Source organism: Artemia franciscana, chromosome 3 (genome assembly GCF_032884065.1).
Source record: "Artemia franciscana chromosome 3, ASM3288406v1, whole genome shotgun sequence".
NCBI classification, from domain to species: Eukaryota; Metazoa; Arthropoda; class Branchiopoda; order Anostraca; family Artemiidae; genus Artemia; species Artemia franciscana.
This window is the reverse complement of record NC_088865.1, coordinates 53,198,313-53,222,806: the sequence shown is the minus strand read 5'-3', so window position 1 is coordinate 53,222,806 and position 24,494 is coordinate 53,198,313. Positions and strand designations below refer to the sequence as shown.

Sequence of the window (24,494 nt, the reverse complement as noted above, 5' to 3'; positions counted from 1 at the left end):
AAAAAAACTAAAAAAACTAAAAAAAGGTAAAAAACTAAAAAAAATAAAAAATAAAAAAAAACTAAAAAAAGGAAAAAACTGAAAAATAAGCTAACATAAAGGTAAAAACCAATAAAAAACTAAAAAGAAAAAAAGGAAAAAACTAAAAAAAATTTTCATCTAAAAAACTAAAAAAACTAAAAAAGGTAAAAACTAAAAGAACTAAAAAAGAAAAAAATAAATGACGACACTCAAAGAGAAAGCGACCAGGACAAAAGGAATGTTCGATTAGCAATCAACAAAGCACCGGGACACAGGGAGTATAAATGACGACCAGGACATAAGTAAAAAAAAAAATTAACAAAACTAAAAAGAAGGTAAAAACTACAAAAAAACTAAAAAGAAAAAAAAACTAAAAACTAATAAAAAAACTAAAAAATCTAAAAATCTAAATAAACTAAAAAAGAAAAAAAAAGGAAAAAAATAAAGGAGAAAAACAAAACTAAAAAACGAATGTATATACAGACCGGTACACCGGGATACAAATGACGACCGGGACACAGGGAATATAAATGACGACCGGGACACAGGGACACAACTACAACGGGGACACCGGGGGAAACAGGGGGATATAAATGACGACCGGGACAAAAAAACTAAAAAGAAAAAAAAACTAAAAACTAATAAAAAAACTAAAAAATCTAAAAATCTAAATAAGCTAAAAAAGAAAAAAAAAGGAAAAAAATAAAGGAGAAAAACAAAACTAAAAAACGAATGTATATACAGACCGGGACACCGGGATACAAATGACGACCGGGACACAGGGAATATAAATGACGACCGGGACACAGGGACACAACTACAACGGGGACACCGGGGGAAACAGGGGGATGTAAATGACGACCGGGACACCGGGACAGGGAATGGTCGATTAGCAATCACCATCAACAAAGCTCAAGGGCAATCATTAGAATCATGAGGTATAGATCTGAATACAGATTGTTTTCCCATGGACCATTATATGTTGCATGTTCAAGAGTCGGTAAACCTGACAATCTATTTATATGCAAAGACAATGGGACAGCAAAGAATGTTGTATATTCGCAAGTTTTACGTAGTTAAAACCATATATATATATATATATATATATATATATATATATATATATATATATATATATATATATATATATATATATATATATATATATATATATATATATATATATATATATCTATATTCACAGGTGGGACATAGGGACACAACTACAATGGCGCGTAACTATTATGGCGCGTAACGACTTGCGCGCGCGGGGGGGCTTTGGGGGGGGGGGCGCGAAGCGCCCCCACCAACTAGGTGTTGGGGTGGCGCGAAGCGCCACCCCAACAGCTAGTATAGATATAAAAATAAGTTGTCTGTCTGTCTGTGGATCAGGTGACGTCATGTTTCTGTGTCGGCTGACGTCATGAAATTAGTTGTCGTCATTTTTGCTTTGACGGTGACGTCATTAATGGTATTTAAGACATGCGTTCACGGAAAAATGTTTAATTGTAAAATGACTGAAGAACCTACAATGGCAACAGCCGAGGAAGCTGCTCAAAGAGTCTATGCCAAAAAACTTGCTGCTGATAGAGAAAGTAAGAAAAGAAAGCGTGCCGAGGAATCACAAGAACAGCAAGAAAACAGGCTTGCAGCTGATAGAGAAAGTAAGAAAAGAAAGCGTGCCGAGGAATCACAAGAACAGCAAGAAAACAGGCTTGCGGCTAAAGAACGCAAAACCGCGCAGTTAGATGAAAATCCACCTGGAAAGCGAGAGTCAAAACATATCAAAACTGAAAATGATAGCAATGATGATTGGGTTTGGGATTTTGACTTGGATAAGGTCATCAATGCCTACCAGATTTAAGTTAAAAAACAAAGGTTCGGCGATATGTACTTCATAGTGTCGCTGAAAAATAAAGAAGAAAAAAAACTGAAAAAATGTAAAAAACTAAAAAGAAGAAACACTCAAAGATAAATTACAGACCGGGACACAAATGACGACCGACACAGAGGGAATATAAATGACGACCAGGAACCTCAAAGAAAAATTACAGACTGGGACACCCGGACACAAATCACGACCGGGAATATAAATGACGACCGGGACGCAGGGACACAACTACAACGGGGACGCCGGGGGCACAGGCGGGATATATAATTGACGACTGAGACACAGGGATTGTTTGAATAGAAATTACTGACCGGGACACCGGGACACAAATGACGACCAGGACACTGGGACACAGGGAATATAAATGACGACCGGGACACTCAAAGAGAAAATACAATCTGGGACACCAGGACACAAATGACGACCGGGACACAGGGATATAAATGCTATTTATATGCACAGACAATGGGACAGCGAAGAATGTTGTATATTCGCATGTTTTACGTAGTTAAAAATATATATTTATATCTATCTCTATTCACAGGTGGGACACAGGGACACAGCTACAATGGCGCGTAACTAATATGGCGCGTAACGACTTACGCGCGCGGGGGGGCTTGGGGGGCGCGAAGCGCCCCACCAACTAGGTGTTGGGGTGGCGCGAAGCGCCACCCCAACAGCTAGTATATATATATAAATAAGTTGTCTGTGTGTCTGTGTGTCGAGTGACGTCATGTTTGTGTGTCGACTGACGTCATGTTTGTTGATTGACGAAATTACACACCGGGACATTGGGACACAAATGACGACCGGGACACAGGGAATATAAATGACGACCGGGACACTCAAAGAGAAAGCGACCGGGACACAAGGAATGTTCGATTAGCAATCACCATCAACAAAGCACCGGGACACAAATGACGACCGGGACACAGGGAATATAAATGACGACCAGGGCACTCAAAGAGAAATTACAGACCGGGACACCGGAACACAAATGACGACCGGGACACAGGAAATATAAATGAAGACCGCGACACTCAAAGAGAAATTACAGACTGGGACACCGGGACACAAATGACGACCGGGACACAGGGAAACAACAACAACGGGGACGCCGGGGGGCACAGGGGGATATATAAATGACGACAGGGAATGTTCGATTAGCAATCACCATCAACAAAGCTCAAGGGCAATCATTAGAATAATGAGGTATAGATCTGAATACAGATTGTTTTCTCCATGGACAATTATATGTTGCATGTTCACGAGTCGGTAAACCTGAAAATCCATTTATATGCACAGACAATGGGACAGCCAAGAATGTTGTACATTCGCAAGTTTTACGTAGTTAAAAATATTTATATATCATCTATATTCACAGGTGGGACACAGGGACACAACTACAATGGCGTGTAACTAATATGGCGCGTAACGACTTGCGCGCGCGGGGAGGCTTGGGGGGCGCGAAGCGCCCCTTTAGCGTCACCCAACAGCTAGTAAAAGATAAAAATCTGTAAATTACGTCATGTTCGCAACGCGAAACCAGGCTTGTGGCTAATAGAGATAGTAAAAAAAGAAGGCGTGTCGCTGTATTACAAAAGCAATGCGTGTATAATTATCCTACAAGGTCACCAAAAAGGGAACACAAGAGTAACGAAATATCAGGCTTGCGGCTCAAAGAGAAAGGGCCAGATTAGGAATGTCTAATTTACGTCATCAATTCGATCCAAAAATGACATAGCGTTGCCGGGACTCAGAACACAAGGGACAATGAGAATCCATATATAGAAGCCTGCCGCGTGCCATGGTGGGGCCCAGCGGCGAAGCTTCCGGGACCCAGCACTGTCTGCGGTTAGAACACAAGGGACAATGAGAATCCATATATAGGAGCCTGTCGCGTGTCATGCTGGGGCCCGGCGGGGAAGGTGCCGGTTCTCAGCTAGTTAATAAATAAAAGAGGATACCCATTTCCAAAAAGTATGTCCCTAATAAAGTATGTCTTGATCTAGTTCTGTTGTGATGTAGGAATTAGAACAAATATTTAGGGCACGATGGACGAGAGAGATTACCACAGCTCTTTTAACTTATGGGGTTTTCTGTACATAGTAAAATTGAGTTTATCTAAGCTACGAATAATTAGCACATCAAGGAATGAGATTTTATTTGCAATTTCTAAGGTAAACTGTAAATTCCAATCACATCTGTCAAGGTGATCTAAAAAAAACCCTAAGTTCATTTTCCCTATAGTTCCAAGGTGAAATTACGTCATCCATGTATCGTTACAAAAACGGATCGTTAATTAAAAACGATCCTACAAAACATTATAAAAAACTAATAGATATTAACACAGAACCTGTCACAAATGGACCTACAAGGTCACTAAAAAGGGAACACAAGAGCAACGAAATACCAGGCTTGCGGCTCAAAGAGAAAGGGCCAGATTAGGAATGTCCAATTTACGTCATCAATTCGATCCAAAAATGACATAGCGTTGCCGGGACTCAGAACACAAGGGACAATGAGAATCCATATATAGAAGCCTGCCGCGTGCCATGGTGGGGCCCAGCGGCGAAGCTTCCGGGACCCAGCACTGTCTGCGGTTAGAACACAAGGGACAATGAGAATCCATATATAGGAGCCTGTCGCGTGTCATGCTGGGGCCCGGCGGGGAAGCTGCCGGTTCTCAGCTAGTTAATAAATAAAAGAGGATACCCATTTCCAAAAAGTATGTCCCTAATAAAGTATGTTCAGGACATAAAGTATGTCTTGATCTAGTTCTGTTGTGATGTAGGAATTAGAACAAATATTTAGGGCACGATGGACGAGAGAGATTACCACAGCTCTTTTAACTTATGGGGTTTTCTGTACATAGTAAAATTGAGTTTATCTAAGCTATGAATAATTAGCACATCAAGGAATGAGATTTTATTTGCAATTTCTAAGGTAAACTGTAAATTCCAATCACATCTGTCAAGGTGATCTAAAAAAAACCCTAAGTTCATTTTCCCTATAGTTCCAAGGTGAAATTACGTCATCCATGTATCGTTACAAAAACGGATCGTTAATTAAAAACGATCCTACAAAACATTATAAAAAACTAATAGATATTAACACAGAACCTGTCACAAATGGACCTACGAGATCAGCAGCCAAAAAAGTAAGGCTGGTATTAAAAAATATGTTTTTAAATCATTCTCTTTCATTTCAGTGAATTGCTTCGTTTCATCACAATCTATTTATCAGTCCTTCGCTGAGGTAAGGATGCTAGGATAGTTTCGAATTTTTTTTCATTTTAGTTGTATTGACTGTATCCTGTTGTAAGTTTTTTTTTCTTTATGTTTATGTCTTGCTGAGGACGGCCCTTGGACAATAATCATTATTTTGAAATAATCATTCTAGTTTGTTTCCCACTGTCTTGCAAAAAAAATCCCTAATGTTCATCTTGTTTTTGGGGTTTTTGAATTGACTTCTCTTCAGTAATTTCATCTTACGTATAATTGAATTAAAGATTGTTTTTTATTTTTTAGGCTATGATAAATTGGAAGGCCATAGCTCTTGAATTCATGGACCCAAATATACTCTCAGAGCCCATACAAGAGTATTCAGTGACTGCCTTTAATATGATCACGGGGGAAAAAGAAGAACCTGTGACCTCTTACGATAAATTGGTATCTAATGCCATTTGGCGTAAGAATTTAAGCTCATATGAACCAAGACAAACATCTTTTCTTGGAGATGAAGATATTGGCAAACATATTAACATTACAGAGATTAGTATTATTGTTAATTCAGGTGATATACTGCTTACCCACTGTCATGATAAAGAGAGCTTAACTATGAACACACTTACAGGTAAAGTTCTGAAGAAAACAAATCAAAAGAACATCACACATATTGAATTAGTCAATTTATACTCTCGGCAAGTTGACATTTGCGGTGGTATTTATTCAAAACATGATCATTTTTTCCTTTTGGTACGTAATGGCTTAATTAAGTTTATGAGAATGAAAGATTTCGCAACTATTGGACTTATTGAGTTATATCATGGACTACAGCTAAAAAATATTTGTTATGACAAACCATTTCTTTATGTTTATGATGGCCACTATGGTGTTACCAGTTTTTCTTTGCCAAGCTTACAGAGATGTAAAAGAGAATCAGTGGATGGCCTAGATTCATTTAAAGTAACCAATGGCACTCTCTGCTATATTGAAGATTCTGGAAAGTATTATAGTGCTGAGAAACAAGTCAAGTTCAGTTATACTCTTCAGCCTTTTAGTATAAATATGGTGCATTATATTACAGCTGTTTGTGAAAAATCCCCCTTAAACTTGGAAGAGGAGCATTTCAACTCGAAGATCTTTAGAACAGATTGCGTGTGTCTCTCAGGTAACAGGAGTTTGGAGAATAGAAAAATAAAACGCAGAAAGTCTTCTTCTGAGGATTGTTCATGTTGAGCGGGAGCAGCTGGGCTGATTGTGTGTTTAGTTGCAATTGTTTTTGCGTAAAAACCAGCCTCGAAAATTTGGTATCTGAGTCGCTACCTGCAAAATTCGCTCTTTTGGGGCAAAAAATATTGTGTGAGAAAAACTTCTGTTTGGGAAAAAAAATATAGGAAAACGTTAAATCACTTTTTTTAAAGAATATTGGATCTCTTCCCAATGCTGGTAAAGCTTTTCAGAGATATTGCAAGGGTTTATTTTCTCGAGGGCATGATGGTGCTTTGTGGTAGTTTTAACCTTGGAAAATTATTTGACTTTATTTTGGCTCAAATTTGGTTCAATATTGCTAATTAACTTTTTTTGAAAAACTTGTTTTGTAGAAAAAGTTTTTGAAGTTAATGTCTGTTTCTTTTTTATCGATATAGTCTTTTTCATTGAAAAAGCAAGGAATATTTTAATTTTTATCTGTTTTTTTTTTTTTTTCTATAAGAATCCATAGTTTTTTTGAACATTTAAAAATAATTTTTAATGACATACGTTCTTATGAAAATCAAGACACATATACTTTTTATTTTGTATATATACCCTTCTAAAATTTTACCGAAAATTAAAACTTGATACTATTCCCAATACATTCCATCTGTGCTATTTTGACAACCTGGATGTACCTACCCCCTTTTGATTTTGCTCAGCTTTAAGGGCAGAAGTAGTAATATTACATATCAAAATAAAGATTGAATAGAACTGAAGTTTCACTCGCACTGTAAATTTATTCCTGAAAGTTTCATTCGGAAATTTGGTGCAAGATTTCTCTTTTAAATAAGGTTCAATCTTATCAGAGAAACTTTTTTTTTATATTAGTTTTAAGTTTAATTATATCTTAGCTCCATCTTACAGCTTTAGCATTTTGGGGTTTTTCTTTCAAATCGGCACTGTGGACCAAATTTTGTTGAGAAATAAGGAAATAGAATACGAGATAAAAAGGGTCTAAACCCAGAAAATTGACTAACCAAATATTTAACTTGTCTTGAATTTTGTTTCAATCTTATATGAAAAACTGTTGTTTACATTCGCTTTAAGTTTAATTGCAGCTCAGCCCCTTCCTTTCTAATGTCTGGGTGTATTCTTGGACATTGAGTTTCCGGACTTTAGGTTTTTTCTTCCCATTGGCACTGTGGACCAAAATTCTGTTGAAAAATAAGGAAAAAAATAGGAATTAAAATGGGTCTCAACTACCAAAATTATCCAATCAAATATTTACCTTGTTTTCAATTTTGTTTCATACTTATTATAAAAAACTGTTATTTACATTATCTTTAAGTTTAATTGCATCTCTACTCCTTTCTTCCTAGTGTCTTTGTATGTCCCTGGATTAAGCATTGAGTTCCTGGATCAGAGAAATGGTTTTTTTTATGTTCGCTGCAAGTTTAATTGCAACTCAGCTCCTTCCTTTCTAATGTCTGGGTATTTTCCTGGACTAAGCATTTAGTCCGGCGAACTCGCGGGTTATTCTTCCAACTTGGTACTGATGGATCAACTTCTATTGAGAAATAAGTAAAATAAAAAGCTAAAAAGGGTATAAACCAATGAAATCAACAAACCAAATATTTAGCCTAAGGTAATTTCTAGTCATTCAGGATTATTTCTTCTGATAAACTGTTTTCATAATGCTCGTTGAATCACTCGTTGACAGGGCAATGGAGTCCCTCATATACAGAATGAATTTTGTCGTTTTGATTTTAATAGTACTTGATATTTTTGAACTGAGTAAATAAAACTTGTTGTTCTTTTTTCGTCTGTTTGACTAATCTTCTTGGATTGTACACGAGTGAAAGACTCATTGCCCAAGGTTTTACCAACAATCTATTCTATTCGCGTTGAACACTTTTAGGTATAAGATTTCCTGCCGTGATAATTGTGTGCTAGTCTTCAACCCCTAATGACCTAGGCTATATACCGTATAAAAGTTTTACTAATGATTTTTCTTTTGATTTGGCATTATAAACGAACGGTCAGTAAGAAATTTGTGCCAAAAAAGAAGAAATATAAATTACAAAAAAAAAAAAAAATAAACGAATGATCAATGAGAAATTTGTGCAAAAAAAGAAATACAAAAATAAATAAATAAACGAAGGGTCAGTGGGAAATTTGTGCAAAAAAAAACATAGCTCATGCTCATGAACAAAAATGAAGTCCAATAATCCTTGAGTTTGCCTTCTTCAGGTAATCAGAATGAGTTTATATGCTGCTGCCAATGCATTTGACTTAACAAAAATATAGTATTGTCTAATTCAGTTTCACATATCATATTTTCCTGTAAAATGAAAGTCAATACCATTCCCGAGACAATATGTCTATGCTATTTTAACAACCTAGATGCGTCTACACTCTTTTGATTAAGTTCAATTGTGAGAGTAGAAGTAGTAAAAGTAGTAGCTCTGAGAGTTTCAACTTAATGCCCTCGGCCTTTCTTGAGACATAGCTGAGACACCTCATTGACAACCAGCATACTTATAGTGCCTTTTAATTTATTTTTAAAGCAATATAAACATTATTCAGAAGTTTGTACTTTATACGCTGTTCTAGGGTATACCCTTGCAGAAGTAATAGTAGGAGCAATAGGAGTGGTATGAATGATAGTAGTCGTAGTATTAGCAGTAAACATTAATGGTATTCACATTATGCCTTTTTGATCTTGTACAATATCCCTTCCTCATGCCCTGGTAATTTCAACTTAATGCTTGAAGCCATTTCTGAGAAATATCTGTTACATCCTATTGATGACCTGCATGCACATAATGTGTTTGATTTAACCAACAGTCCCTGAAAGTTCGTAGTTAATACCATTGGCCTAAATAACATTAGCACTAACAGCGGTAATAGTAGTACTACTGGTAGTAGTATGCATATGGTGCACTTTTATTAGCTCAATATATCCCTCAGCATGCTCTGAAAGTTTCAACCTACTACTCTAAGCCGTTCTCGGTATACTGCTGATGTGGCTATTTGACAGCCTGCATACATACAGCGTGTTTTAATTCAATTTAGTATACCCCCTAACATTTTCTGAAAATGTCAACTTAATACCATTTGTCTTAATAGTAGTAGAAGTAGCATATATATAGTGCCTTTGATTGGTGCTAATCAGGTTTTACATGTTTATTTGGATTGTGGCAGTTCTGTAGTTTGTCAGAGTTTGAAAAAATCTGAAAGCTTCTGTTTTTTACCACAACATGGAGTTACATATAATTGTAGCAACTTTTGTAGTTTTTTAGATTTGAATAAATCACTGGCTAATAATAAAAGTAGATTAAAGAATCATTTAATTAATAGCAATTAATTTGAATTCTTGGCGGGAAGTCCTCATTTTCTTTTATTTATATTTTTATTTGGTTATTTTGAATTTATTGGGAGTTTGGTTTTTTGTTACCACACGCAGAGTTGAAGTGCCATCTTTTTATTCCGACATCTTGAGATAGCGTTATTTATTTATTGTTGATTGTATAGCTCAGTGGTTCCCACCCGGTGGTACGCGTACCCCAGGGGGTACGCGAAACCCTCGCAGGGGGTACGCGAAGGTCCCAAAATTAATTTAGTCTACATCTTTAAAACTTGTTTCTGACTCAGTTCCAACATTTCCCTCAAAATCAGATAACATAACCCATTGTACGTAATTTCAGACTCATTTTCAAAACTTTCGCTTTCAGTAACCCGCTAATTTTTCTCCATAGCCGTAAGGTCTCGATGCTAATTTTTCTCCATAGCCGTAAGGTCTCGATTTAAACTCAGCGAGTTCAGTATCTTGTCATCTGTTGAAACACGAAGTTCGTGAATTGTGGTTGCAAACAAAGATGGATAGATTCCTGATCAGGAATAACAAGAAGCCGAATGATGGTACCCAAAACTCTGAACCTGCACCTAAGAAGAAGAAATATGACGAATCATCGGTCAAAGTGCGTCGATATTTGTCAGAATACCTAGGGCTCGGATATAGTGCGACAAAGTCTGATCCAGTGAATGCACAGTGCGTTCTTTGTGGTCAAGTCTTGGCCAACAGTTCCATGAAACCTGCGCATATGAACCGGCATCTCAGTACTGTGCACCCTTCTCATGTCGGTAAGCCCATAGAGTTTTTCAAGCGTAAACAAGAAGCATTCGCTAGTAACTGTTTGGAAATTGCAAAAGTGGCATCAGTTTCTTCAAAGGCTCTCCGGGCTTCGTATGCTGTTTCATATTTAGTTGCGAAACAGAAAAACCCGCACACCATCGCCGAATGTCTGATATTACCAGCACTAGTGAAAGTCAGTGAAATAATGTTTGACACGAAAACTGCTACTGCCCTTCAGTCTATACCTGTGTCGAACAATACCATTTCAAGAAGGATAGAAGACATTGCAAGCGATATTGTCATGCAGGTTATTGAGCAAATAAAGTTGACGAAGATGTTTGCGTTACAGCTTGACGAAAGCACGGATGTGTCAGGTGAAGCCCAGGTGATCGTCTTTGTTCGATATCAAGATTGTTCTGACATAAGAGAAAATATTCTGTTTTGTCAAAACCTACAGTCAAGAACAACAGGAGAAGAACTATTCAAGGTGATTGACAAATTCTTCGCAGAAGGGGGCATCTTGTGGGACTGGTGTCTATCAGTTTGCAGTGATGGAGCTGCCGCCCTAACAGGGAAGAATAATGGGCTCATGGCCTGGATAAGGAAGAAAAATCCAAAGGTGAAGTGGTTGCACTGCATCATTCACAGGCAAGCTCTTGCATCGAAAAGGATGAACGCACATCTGCACGAGACCCTCAACGAGGCTGTAAAAGTGATCAACTTCATCAAAGCCCGACCACTGAACTCAAGAATGTTCAAGTTGCTGTGCCAAGAGATGGGTTCAGAACATCAACATTTACTTCTGCACACAGAAGTTCGCTGGTTGTCTCGTGGGAAGATTTTAAACAGACTTTTCGAGCTTCGACAAGAAGTTCATATGTTTCTTCTGGAGCAAAAATCTGCATTCAGTTCACTTTTTGAAAACCAGGACTGGGTCTGCAGGCTGGCCTATCTTGCGGATATTTTCGACAAACTGAATGACTTGAATCTGTCAATGCAAGGTTTCCGGACGGACGAACTCTCCCTGAATTCGAAGATGTGTGCTTTCATCAAGAAATTGGAGTTCTGGCTTAAAAAGGTTCAAAGAAACAGCGTTAGTGTCTTCCCGACCCTTGACAAGTTTGCGGACGATAGTGAAATTGATAACCTCAACACAATCTGTGATTGTATTCGGGAGCATCTGACAAAGTTGCGAGATGAACTTGTGTCATATTTCCCATCGATTATGAACCAAGATAGAACGCAGGATTGGATCCAAAATCCATTTGTTGAAGACGTGACCTCAAGCTCCGGTCTTAGTGACAAGCTTACAGAGAATCTGATCGAACTTGCCAGTGATCGCGCCTTAGAACTGAAATTCCAAAATGTAACTGTTTCCCAGTTTTGGCTGGAGGTGAAAGGAGAATACAAGGAACTAAGTGAAATCGCCATGTCTGCTTTGTTACCATTCGGATCCACTTACCTTTGTGAAGTGTCATTTTCGGCAATGTCATTGATCAAAACCAAACACAGAAACAGACTGAGTGTACAAAATGACCTTATAATTGCCGTTAGTGACATCGAGCCAAGATTTGATAATATTTTAGCAAAAAAGCAGCCTCAAGTTTCTCATTGATTTTGTACGTACATTTAAGCACCGTCATATTGGACAATAAATCTCGTGTTTTTGAAAATCTGATTTTAGTTAAGAAAAAAGTAAAACAACGATTCTCAAGAAAGGGGTACGCAAACTTTTTGGGCCTTGACTAGGGGTACGCGGACCGAAAAAGGTTGGGAACCACTGGTATAGCTCACACATTAGTTATCCTCACTTATTTATATTTTTGTAAAAACTGGCTCGACAATACCTAAAAGTTTTAGTGTAATATCCTTAGCTTCAGCAGTACTAGTAGCAGTCGTCGTTGTAGTAGTTGTAGCAGTAGTAGTAGCAGTGTTAATAATTGCAGTAGTATACACATTTTGAATTTTGCTTAGCTCAAAAACCCCCTTAACATGTCCTGAAAGTTTCAACCTAATACCCTAGACCATTCCCGTTATACTGTTGATACATACTTTTGACAACCTGCTTGTACAGAGTGTGTTTTTATGTAGTTCAACATTCCTCTAAATATTTCCTAAAAGTGTCAACTTTTTCTCGTAGCTTCTGTAGTAGTCGTAGTAGTAGTAGCAGCAGCAGTAGTAGTAGTAGGATTATCCGCAGATTATTTTTTGGTTAGTTCTACGTCCCTCGCAACACGCCCAGAAAATTTTAACTTACTGCTCTAAGCTAGTCCGGTGTATTTGTTCGTATATTATTTTGGCAACCTGAATGCACACGTTGTGTTTTGATTTACTTCAACATCCCCCTAAATGTTCCATGAAATTTTCACCTCAATAGGCGAAATAGAAGCAGTAGTTGTAGTAGTTGTAATAGTAGCAATAGTGGTAACATACACATAGTACCTTTTGGATAGTTCAACATCCACCTCAACATGCACTGGTCAATTGACCATGTCACTCATCATTCCTTGAGGTTCTAACTTAATACCATTAATTTAATTCCTAAGTTTACCTTTTGACAACCTGTATGCACATAACATGTTTTGATTAAGTTTAATGCTCCCTCCAAAATTTTATGAAGGCTTCGCCTGAATGTCTTTTTAACGCAAAAGATCAAACATCCTCCTTTCTCTAATAACAAACACTATATATGAATTAATGGGCAAATTACATAAATTACAACCCTTCCTCTGAGGTCTGTGAGGGGGGGGTGGCATCCCCAGAGACATAGTTGCTGAACCTCTCGGCTATGCTGAACAAAATGGACATAAAACAAATTTGATTGGATGTTTTGACAATTAATGGGCTTGGAAGGGGGCTGTTTGCCCTCCAATCACTTTTTAATCTCAAAAAGGGTTCCAGAACTTTGAATTTACGTTCGAATGAGCTAATTTAAAAGTTTCTGTGATAGCGCTGCGCTGCCTGTGATATTGCTCGTATACCATTTTGAAAGTCTACATGCATATAGTTTTATTCATTTAACTGAAACTCTCCCTAAATGTTTTGCATTAATAACTTTAGTTTCATTAGTTGCAGCAATTGTAGGATTATTATTATGCACATGGTGCCTTTTGGTTAGTTCAAGATCCGCCATAACATACCCTGGAAGTTTCAACTTAATAGTGTTTACCGTTGTTGAGATAATTTGTTAAATATTTCCAAAAGTTATCTCGAAATTCCACGAAATTGCCATAATACCCTTAGCTTTAACAGTAGTAGTATTACCAATAATAATAGCAGTAGTAGAAGCAGTAGGATTTAAATATTTCCTATTGTTTAGTTTAATATAACTAGCCCTCACAACTAGCCCTCTAAGTTTCGACTTCACACACCAAGCTGTTCCTAAGATACTGCCGATGCGCCCTTTTGACAATCTGAATGCAGATAGTGTGTCTTAATTTAGTTCAACTTCCCCCTCAAAACTTTTCATATCTTACCTTAGTAGTAGTTGTAATAGGAGTAATAGTTGGAGTAGTAGTAGTAGTAGCAGCGGTAGTAGTATTAGTAGCGTGCGCACATTGCTTTTAGGTATATTGATCTTTCTTTAAGCATTCCCTGAAAATTCTAGCCTAATACACTAATTCATTCTTTGCATACGCCCTTGAAGATCTGCATTCACATAGTGGGTTTTGATTTAGTTCAAATTTTTCCAGAATATTCTGACAAATTTTTACCTCCATACCCTTAGCCTTGATAGTACTAGTATCATAGTAGTAGTGGTGGTAGTAGCAGCAGAAGTTATAACAGTAGTATCAGCTGTATTTATAACAGTAGCAGTAAGTGCATGCTTTCTTTTGTCTAATTGAACATCCCCCTATGATGCCCCAGAACTTTCAGCTTGATACAGTGAGTTGTTCCAAATATATTACTCATACGCCCTTTTGAAAATCTGTATGCACATGGTATGTTTTGACTTAGTTCAACTTTCCCCTCGACATTTCATTAAATTTTCATTTCAATATCCTTAGCCTTGGTAATACTTGCTACCGTAGTAGTAGTTTGAGTAGTAGTAGTTGTAGTAGCTATAAAAGTGGTATAAGTAGTTTTAGTGGTAGTAGTTGTTTTTCTAGTTGTAGTAGTAGTAGTTTGCAAATATTGCGTATTTGGTCAATTGATCATCCCCTCTCCCTCCCATCATTTCCTGAAAGTTATTAATTGATATATTTGTCATTGGTCAGTTACGCCCTTTCGACAATCCGTATGCACATAACATGTTTTGATTTAGTTCAACACTACCGTCAATATTTTCTGGTTGGATCTACTGAATTTCCGGTATCTTTTTGAATACTAAAGATCAAACATGCCCATCTTTTTCAATAACAAATGCTATATGTAAACAATGGGCGAATTGCACAACTTACGGTCATTGTCCCGAGGACAGTAGGGGGAGTGACATGCCCAGAGACATAGTTACTGGACTTTTCAGCTATGGTGAACAAAATGGCTGTGTCAGGATTTTGATTGAATATGTTAGAGAATTGATGGGCCCGACAAGGGGCTGGCTGCCCTCCAATCACTTTTTACTCTTAAAAAGGGCACTGGAAGTCTTTCGGAAATTTCTACGACAGCTCCTTCTATACGAAGTCCCTCGGCAAAGAAGAAGAAGAGAAAGGTAATACAATATGCCCACATTGCTCATTACTTAGGTAGCGCTATAGCGCCGCCTATGATTGTGCAACTTTTGCGTATCCATAAATAGACGGGATTTCCATGCATTGGTTTTCAATTGTTAGGGACCCTATAGTCATATATAATAGATTTCTGTTTGTTTTACATTTTAGCGCTACTCTTTACTTTCGTTTGAAATTGCCTACTTATTTTCAACTTTAACATGGCAAATAGGAAATTACGTTTTTTATGTTTGTTACGTTGTTACTTTGCTATGTATGTGTTTTATCTACTCTTTGAATTAGTGTTGTTAAAATTTCGTTTTCTCTTTGACTAATTGAATTATTTTGCAGTCCGAGGTGAGTACTACCTGACAATGGACGGAGAGAACTACAGATCACTAAATGTTATAAAATCAGAATATGGCACAATCAAAGACGTGTGTGTTAACGGTCCAACCGTTGCTATAGGACTACATACAGGTTAGTTCTTGTATTTTCTAAATACTCAATTTGACAGTAGATCATACAAAGTTAATTTTTAAAAAATCTTTGAATTATGGCAGTAATTTTAATAGTAATTTGATAAGCTTTTGTCTATATTAGTATATTTGCTGACATAGTTCGCGACCTCGTAAAAAGCAAACAATTATTTTTACCAGTTTGAAGTTATGATGTCGTGTCGATAAATATGTGAAAGATGTAAAAACAAATGCAGTTTTATTGTGAAAAATTACATCTTTCTTTAATTTAATCTCTTATAACTCTTAAAAAAGGAACAAGAACTTACAACTCCCAACCGAATAATCCAACTTCTAAGATCTTATGAATCCCTCATCGACTAGAACTGCTGGATGAAAGCCAAAAATCAGTGAAGCATTAGACTGCCTTCAAGATCTACTTTAAATAGATTGCAAACAGGGATGATTTTGTGCAAATATCAGAGAAAGAGTTAAGTTTGTACAGGCTAGTCTGACGTTGTCCTATTAAACTAAACAAACGTTTCCTGAAGCTGTCTACCTATGATCGCTTATGTTTAAGATATATTTTCTTAGGGATAGGGTTAAAGAAATATAAGATATTGAAGCAAAACAATAAATATCACCCTAAACACAGTTGCTCGTAAAATACTCGTAAAACACCCAAAGTACTCACATCATATCTAGAATTTATTCCTTTGATTATTTCTTTTTCATTTCTTTTTCGAAAATTTTCGTTTCTTTTCATTTCTTTTCTTTCATTTCTTTTTCGAGAAGTTTCATTTCTTTTTCAAAAATTTTGTGATTTTTCAAGAGGGGGAAATATTATATTTTATATGTTCTTTGAGGAAGTTAAGAAACATTTGAATAGCGTTACAGTTTCTTGATTTGATACCTTGTAAACATTTATGCCCTCAGCCATGCAAAATCCGAAAAATAACAAAAATGGCTCTAAACATTATTTTCTTTTAGTTTGGAAAGGCTTTAAATAGGATATATATTTTGTGTATAGTACAAGTATTTATTTTGTTTGTTTAATCCTTGTTTTGTTTTTGTTTGTTTTCTAAAAGATTTAAACAGGGAGTAGGATGAAAAACGGGAAGAAGAAGAAGAAAACATGTTTTGACATATTAATGATTATAAATATAAGATTAAACAATACCATCTAGAAATAATAAAATAGGAAGGAGAAGAAGAACAAATGTCTAGTCCTCAAAGGTAGAAAAGTGAGGTTGGATGTTGCATAAACCCTCCATGCTTGAATTTCGTTTTATATTAAATAGTTTTGTTCTAATTTTGAGGAAGGCTGTTTACGTAGCACCACCATTCAGCATTACTAGAATTCACCTTCTGTACGGAGAATTGGTGGAGGAAGGAGCTTGAAAACAACTTTTTGGACAGCAATTTTTCACAAGATCTTCCTGAAAATTCTTCACTGATGTAATTCACCAATTTTTTAGGAATGGTCGCCCTTATTTCGATTTGTCTTAATTGTAAAATGCCATCTTCTAAACAAATTTCTGGAAATTTCGATAAGCTCCCTGAAACCCCTCAGAAAGGTGTCGAGTCGAGACGGAAAGTGCACCATTGGGATTGCTGTTACAGAATACCCTATAGAGGATACTTACAGCCCCCACCTTGACCAACCTGAAAAATGTCTTTTGTTGTGTGGGTAGCACTGATGTTTTTCCTTCTTTTTTTTTCCCGCTAGTTGGATACTGGAATATTAAAGAGACTTTTTTAAGGGTTTTTTGAAAGAAAATTGCAATGTCTAGTGCCATATGTAATTAGCAAAAGATAATGTTGCAATAAAATGCAATTTTTGACAAAAAAAACTGCATTATAATATGCAAGATTATATAAAACACGTCCCATTGTTTCTCCGGGATATGATGTCGCATTTGAGTAACTCTTCTGTCTAATTCTCTAGCATTCGTTACTGGATCTAGCTAAGGAAAAAAGTGTGTGACTTTCAAAACCTGATTCAAGAATGATAATCTTCTCTGAAAAAGCAACCTCCACTGAATATTTTCTTGAAGTGGAATGGGAGAGAATTTAGAATATCAAAATTGACTAAGGCCATCATTTGCACGATTTCATTGTAAAGTGGTCAAATTAATCCTTTTTAGTGTGGATTCCTCCTATGGACGTCAGCAGGGATAGGGATAGGTGGGGGCTAGTGCGCCCCATGAAACATACATATTGATGGTTATATGTTCCATACATATTTTATTACTTATAGTATTCGTATACGATTTTATTTGTACTTGGAAAGTACAAATAAAATCGAATTGAATGTTTGATATATAATGCTATTAATTGTTGAAAGATCATCAGTTCAAGATTTTATTTCATTGTAATTTTATTCTCATTTTCAATGCTGTAATAACTGGAAAAGAAAATATTTGTAATATAATTCGTTTTCAGTGAAGCACCAATGACGTAGTAGGCCTTAGACTTTTACAGTTAGGGAAGGGGGCAGTACTCAAATTCTTGTTTGTAGTGAAGCTATATTTGTCTTGAACGGTCTTGGAAAGAACTGATGAAAATAAACTAAACATTTGATATACAATGATATTAATTGCTGAAAGCTCATCAGCTCAAAATTTAATTTTACTGTAATTTTTATGTTTCTTTTCAGTGCTGTACTAAGTACAAAAGAAAATATTTGTTTTCAGTAAAGCGCCAATGATGCAGTAGGTTTGAAAGAAGGAGGCAAAACCCAAACTTTAATTTGTAGATATTTTTTTTTTCGTTCCAAGCTGGATTTGCGTATTCAACTTAAGTTTCAGTCGTCTTAAGATTAATTTACTCATTTATACTAGTAACTATTGTTTGTTTGTTTGCTATGATTGTTTATTTAATTTCTGTTCGTTTTGGGTTTCATTTATGCCTTATTAGCAAAATATTTAAGTTCGTTTAAAGCTTGACTCGTTTTGACATTTAATTATTCATTTATATTAGTACCTGTTGTATGTATTTTTGCTATTAATTGCTGAAAGCTCACCAGCTCAATATTTTGTTTCATCTAGGCCAGATTTAAAGCTTTGACGCCTCTAGGCCCAACCGTTTTGTGTTGCTCCATTTTTGAAATGTTTTTGGGGAAATCCCCAAAATTTCTTAAATAGTGAAAGCCGCAGGGCCTAGTGGGCATATTGGTAAATCCTGATCTGATTTCACTCCAATTTTAATTTTATGTTCAATCCTGTAACAAGAAGAAAAGAAAATATTTATAATATGATGCCTTTTAGTAAAGTACCAAATACGCAGTAGGCTTTATTATTATTATTAATTTATTTCCCGTCAAAAACGGAAAAGACGGAGTATATAAAAGAAAAAGAAAGAAAAGTACAAACATTTAAATTCACTTCCACTGCAAATATTATAAAATAACACTAATCCAGGTTTGGTTGGCTCTTAAAACATTGGTACTGAATTTGGAGATTCTTCTCTCTATGGCCATGGGAGGGTTGCTGACCTTATATTTCCTAGAGATGTCGCCATTGCTATGCCACAAAGGGAGACACAGGAGAAACTTAGCATATCTATAAAATGCGCTGCAAATGGCTTTCTTTTCGGTAGCTGTGAATATTTTCCAGAAGGGAACCAGAGCAAGCAGATGGGGGGTAGTAAAAGCATTTTATAGCCGGGCAAGGAGAGGACGGTTGAAACGATACTTATTGGCAACAAGTAATCCGTAAGCCGCTCGTAGACGGGAACAGAGGTGGTTTGTCAGTGCTGAGCGTTTGTCCTTCAATGTAGAAGAAACAGGAAGGCTAAGATACATAAGGGACTCACAAAGCTTAATCAGAGTGTCGCCAATTTTAACGCAGAGGTTAATTGAAAGTTTATTTTTTGAACCATAGAAGAAAAGAAGTTCTGTTTTAGATTCGTTGAAGGAAAGTCCGATCTGCTTCTATGCCGCTGCAAGTGAGTCGTAATTTTATTGAAATAAAGATATCGAACGAGAAACATGAAGAATGTCATCATCGAAGTTCAGCAGCGAAGGATTAATCCCATAGAAAAGCACGACGGCTTTATTACTTGTTGTGCTTCGATGATAGCGCTATTAAACAGTGATGGTGAAGTTTTGCCACCTTGCCGTACGCCTTTCTTGATACTCAGCATTTCTTTAGAAGGAAAAGTACCGGACGGAGAGGTGATCAGGATGACAGCTGAGAGCTTGTTGTACATACTGTAAACAGGGGAAATGATGCAAGAAGAAACACCTCGTTGAAGGGCTTTGAGCAGGATATGGCCATGGATACCAGAATCAAAGGCTCTACTAACATCAAGCGCTCCAAAGACGAGAAGATCACCATTTTTATCTGCATCAATAAGAAGATTTGCAAGAACGCTTTGAACGTGTTCCCGTCCTGAGTGCTTTTTGAACCCAAACTGGTCGTCCGGAGTAGTGCATCGAAGTGCAATTTCATCGAAAATAAGGGATGAAAATAGCTTACAAAAAGTAGTTGAAACAGTGATCGGAAGATATGAAGCGCACTGGTCAGCTGGTTTACCTTTTTTGAGAATAGGATGGACCAATCTAACACCAAAGCTGTCTGGAACGATGCCAGTAACGAAAATCATTTGAAATAGCAGAGAAAGGTGCTGTAGGAGAAGATTTCTGGCAAAGCTTAAATGGGTACCAGATATACCATCGATGTCCTTAGATTTCTTTTTTTTTTAACCTAACAATTTTGGAACGCATCAAGGACGCAGTGACCAGGACACCAATATCCTTAACTGCAAACTGAAGCTCCTTATCGAGGGCCTGGCAAAAGGTGTTGTCGAGGTAGGAATAAGGGGCTGAAAATTGGTCTCTGAAATAGTCGCACCAGTCTTTTTCTGGCATGCAGGGTGGGCCATTGGAAGATTTGCTCTTAGCTCGAAGACGCCATAAAGCAGGAGGCGAATTATCGACCATCTCGCTGGTACGGGCAATTTCGTTAGCCTTATGCTGAACCGCTTATGCTTTTACCGTTAGAGAAACGGGCAGGAATAATACTCTTGTTTGTAGTGAAGAAACCATTCAGTAGAAGTAGATAACACTACTCCCTGAGTACGACCGCGATCTAACAACCAATCTTTAATGCAATTTTCACTTGTGTTTGAATTTTGTTCTTTCAATTATTATGCTAAAAAAAAAAAACTAATTTTGCATATCTTTGTAGCCAGTTAAGAAAGAGAATGATTACTCTAAGTAAGCGAATTGGTTATTTAAGAAAGAGAATGATACTTTTACCGTTATCAAAACGGGCATTAGCCATGCTCTTGTTTGTAGTAAAGACACCATTCATTAGAAGTATATAACCCCTACTCCCTAAAGACGACCACGGTCTAGCAACCAAGACCTAATCCAATTCTCACTTGTCTTTGAATTCTGTTCTCCCAATTATTATAATAGTAAAAAAACGTTAACTAATTTTGCAGAACTTTGTAGCCACTTCAGTAAGAGAATGATAATTTTAAGGAAGAGAATTGGCTATCTAAGTAAGAGAATGATACTTTTGGCTTTTGGCTACGAGCATAAGAAAATTTGTCCCATTTTTCGGAAAAAAGGGGAACACCTCCTATAAGTGAAGGAATCTTAACGAAAATCACACCGTCAGATTCACCATATCAGAGAACCCTGCTGTAGAAAAAGGCTAAAGTTTGAATTCGGTCCCAATTCTTTAAGAACGACTCCTGAGACACAAAGCTCGTTTAACTAGAACAATAAGAAGCTTTTTTAAAAGTATAAAAAGTACAAGCGTAAAGAGCGAAGTGTTGAGGAGGGGCAATCCCCCTCATATACGGAATAATATTTGTTCGTTTTAAGTTTTAATGTTGCTCCTTAATTTCAGTTGAAAAAACTGTTTTTTTTTTTTTATTTAAATAAAAAGTAAGTGGGGATATACGCAAAAACAATCACGAACAGAGGAAAAAACGAAAAGAGTAAAGTCAGTAAAATTAAGTCGCTTCCTCGCCCTTCTCTATAGCATATCCCAACATACTAATTAGGTTGCTTAAAATTGACCTTACAATGCCTTGGAGCATCGGTACATACCCACGAACAATATTCCTTGATTTTACTAATGTTTGGTATTTACTCAAATAGTGGTACAGCCCATGCCTACAGATGGGACAAACATACTCTCCTCCTGATCATACCCCATTTTTAGACTTCAAGGATCTCTTAAGCAGTGGTAGAAAGTTTGCCGTCACCTGTTTAAACAAGAGCTATGAGCTCATATGGCACTTGTGACGAGGGTCGGAAGAGCCTAGAGCTCATATGGTATGAGCGCTGGCAAAATTCTCAGAATCAATAGATTGCTTTGAAAGGAAAATCAGAAGCTTAATGCCGGTCAGGATTTAAATTAAGAGCTCTGAGTCACGAGGTCCTTGTAAATATCAAAATTCATTAAGATCCGATCGCCCACTCGGAAGTTAAAAATACCTCATTTTTTTAATTTTTCCTCTCCCTTCAGCCCCCTAGATGGTCGAATCGGGGGAAACGACTTTATCAAGTCAATTTGTGCAGCTCCCTTACACGCCTACCAATTTTAATCGTCCTAGCACGTCCAGAAGCACCAAACTCGCCAAAGCACTGAACCCCACCCCCTAACTCCCCCAAAGAGAGCGGATCCAGTCCGGTTACGTCAATCACGTATCTACGACATGTATAAGCGTTTCCAAGATTTCTGGCTTCCCCCTCCGTCTCCCTCCAATGTCAACAGATCTGGTTAGGATTTGAAATAAGAGCTCTGAGACATGAGTTCCTTCTAAATATCAAATTTGCTTAAGATCTGGTCACCCTTTCTGGAGTTAAAATCCCTCAATTTTTCTAATTTTTTCCAAATTGACAACCTCCAGCTCCCCTAAAGAGAACGGATCCGTTCCAATTATGTCAATCACATGTCTATAACTTGCGCTTATTCTTTCCATAAAGTGTCATCCGGATCTCTCCACTCTAAGCGTTTTCCAAGATTTCTGGTTTCCCCCTCAAGCTCCCCCCAATGTCACCAGATCTTGTCGGAATTTAAAATGAGAGTTCTAAAGTACAAGATCCTTCTAAAGATCAAATTTCATTAAGATCTGATCACCCGTTCGTAAGTTATAAATGCCTCATTTTTCTAATTTTTCCGAATTACTCCCCCCCAACTCCACCAAAGAGAGTGGATCCGGTCCGGTTATTTCCGTCACATATCTTGGACTTGTGCTTTTTCTTCCAACCACGTTTCATCCTGATCTCTCAGCTTTAAGCGTTTTCTAAGATTTCCGGTCCCCTCCCCCAATGACACTGGATCCGGTCGGGATTTAAAATAAGAGATCTGAGTTACGAGGTCCTTTTAAATATGAAATTTCATTAAGATCCGATCTCTCCTTCGCAAGTTAAAAATACCTCTTTTTTCTATTTTTTTTAATTACCCCCCCCCCCAACTCCCCCAAAGAGACGGGATGCGTTCCAGTTATATCAATCACGTACCTAGGACTTGTGCTTATTTTTCCCACTAAGTTTCATCCCGATCCCTCCACTCTAAGCGTTTTCCGAGATTTTAGGTCCACCCCCCAGCTTCCCGCAATGTGACCGGATTCGGTCGAGATTTAAAACAAGAGCTCTAAGACACGATACCCTTCCAAATATCAAATTGCAGTAAGATCCGATCACTCCTTCTTAAGTTAAAAATACCTCATTTTTTCTAATTTTTCATAATTAACCCTCCCCCCAGCTCCCCCAAAGAGAGCGAATTCGTTCCGGTTATGTCAATCACGTATCTAAGACTTGTAATTATTTTTCCCACCAAATTTCATCCCGATCACTTCACTAAGCGTTTTCCAAGATTTTAGCCCCCCCCCCCCCAACTCCTCGCAATGTCACCAGGTCCAGTCAGGATTTAAATAAGAGCTCTGAAATACGATATCCTTCCAAACATCAAATTTCATTCAGATCCGATCACTCCTTCGTAAGTTGAAAATACCTCATTTTTTTATTTTTCAGAATTAACACTTCCCCCCCCCCCAGCTCCCCCAAAGAGAGCGGATCCGTTCCGGTTATGTCAATCACGTATCTAGGACTTGTGATCATTTTTCCCACCAAGTTCCATCCCGATCCTTCCACTCTTAAGTGTTTTCCAAGATTTTAGGCTCCCCCCAATGTCACCGGATCCGGTCGGGTTTTAAATATGAGCTATGAGACATGATATCAATCCAAACATCAAATTTCATTAAGATCCGATCACCCGTTCATAAGTTAAAAATACCTCACTTTTTTATTATTTTTTCCGATTTAACCGTTCTACCACTCCCCCCCCCCCCCAGATGGTCGAAGTGGAGAAACGACAATTTCTAATATACGCCTGCCAAATTTCATCGTCCTACCTTACCTGGAAGTACCTAAAGTAGCAAAACCGGGACAGACAGACCGACAGAATTTGCGATCGTTATATGTCACTTGGTAGATATCAAGTGCCATAAAAATATATTTTAAAAGACAAATGTTAAAGTTAAAAGGACAGATGTTATACTTGAAATAAAACGAAACAAATAGTGAATTTATGATGTACCAAAAAAGCTGATATTCAACTCAAAATCAAAATGGTAAGAGGCTACTAGATATGTATTGATAAATTATCCCCCTTGCACTCCAATTATAGCGCAAGTGCCACGTGTGCTGTACTGAAAGCACTATATAGTTTAAGTACTTTCAAAGCAAAACAAAAGAAATGATATTTCTTCAAATAAAAACTCAGTCGTATCCAGAGAGGAAGGTCTAAGATGCTTCAGCTCGACTCCCCCCCCCCCCACTCTTCATCGCCCAAAGGTTAAATTCTACTCCTTAACAAGCTTCAAAATACAATTAGCCGATTTTGATGCGTTTTGTATAGTTTTATTGTATATTCTTCGAACAATACATCCAAAAAA

General features: G+C 37.2%; 2 protein-coding genes across 7 annotated transcripts in view; one reads left to right on the top strand and one right to left on the bottom strand.

Moving 5' to 3' along the window:
• The window catches only part of LOC136025410 (uncharacterized), a 70,338-nt gene extending 54,099 nt beyond the window's left edge, over positions 1-16,239 (top strand). For 4 of the 6 annotated variants that reach the window (XM_065701428.1, XM_065701425.1, XM_065701429.1 and 1 more), the window contains 2 exons: positions 5,443-6,304; positions 15,466-15,628. In XM_065701428.1, coding sequence (XP_065557500.1) covers positions 5,443-6,304; positions 15,466-15,599 — 996 coding nt within the window. In that variant the 3' untranslated portion in view covers positions 15,600-15,628. Of the gene's footprint in view, positions 1-5,442; positions 6,305-15,465 lie in introns of all 6 variants that reach the window. The other 2 variants (XM_065701424.1, XM_065701426.1) reach the window with 2 other exon arrangements.
• A 3,347-nt stretch (positions 16,240-19,586) lies between these two features.
• LOC136025564 (uncharacterized) lies at positions 19,587-20,180 on the bottom strand. The gene has a single exon (XM_065701592.1). The coding sequence runs from the start codon at positions 20,178-20,180 to the stop codon at positions 19,587-19,589; it is 594 nt and encodes a 197-aa protein (XP_065557664.1).
• Positions 20,181-24,494: the final 4,314 nt, after the last annotated feature.

Coding starts and splice junctions, on each gene's coding strand:
- LOC136025564 (XM_065701592.1), bottom strand. CDS start 20,180: ATGATTTTCGTTACTGGCATCGTTCCAGACAGCTTTGGTGTTAGATTG.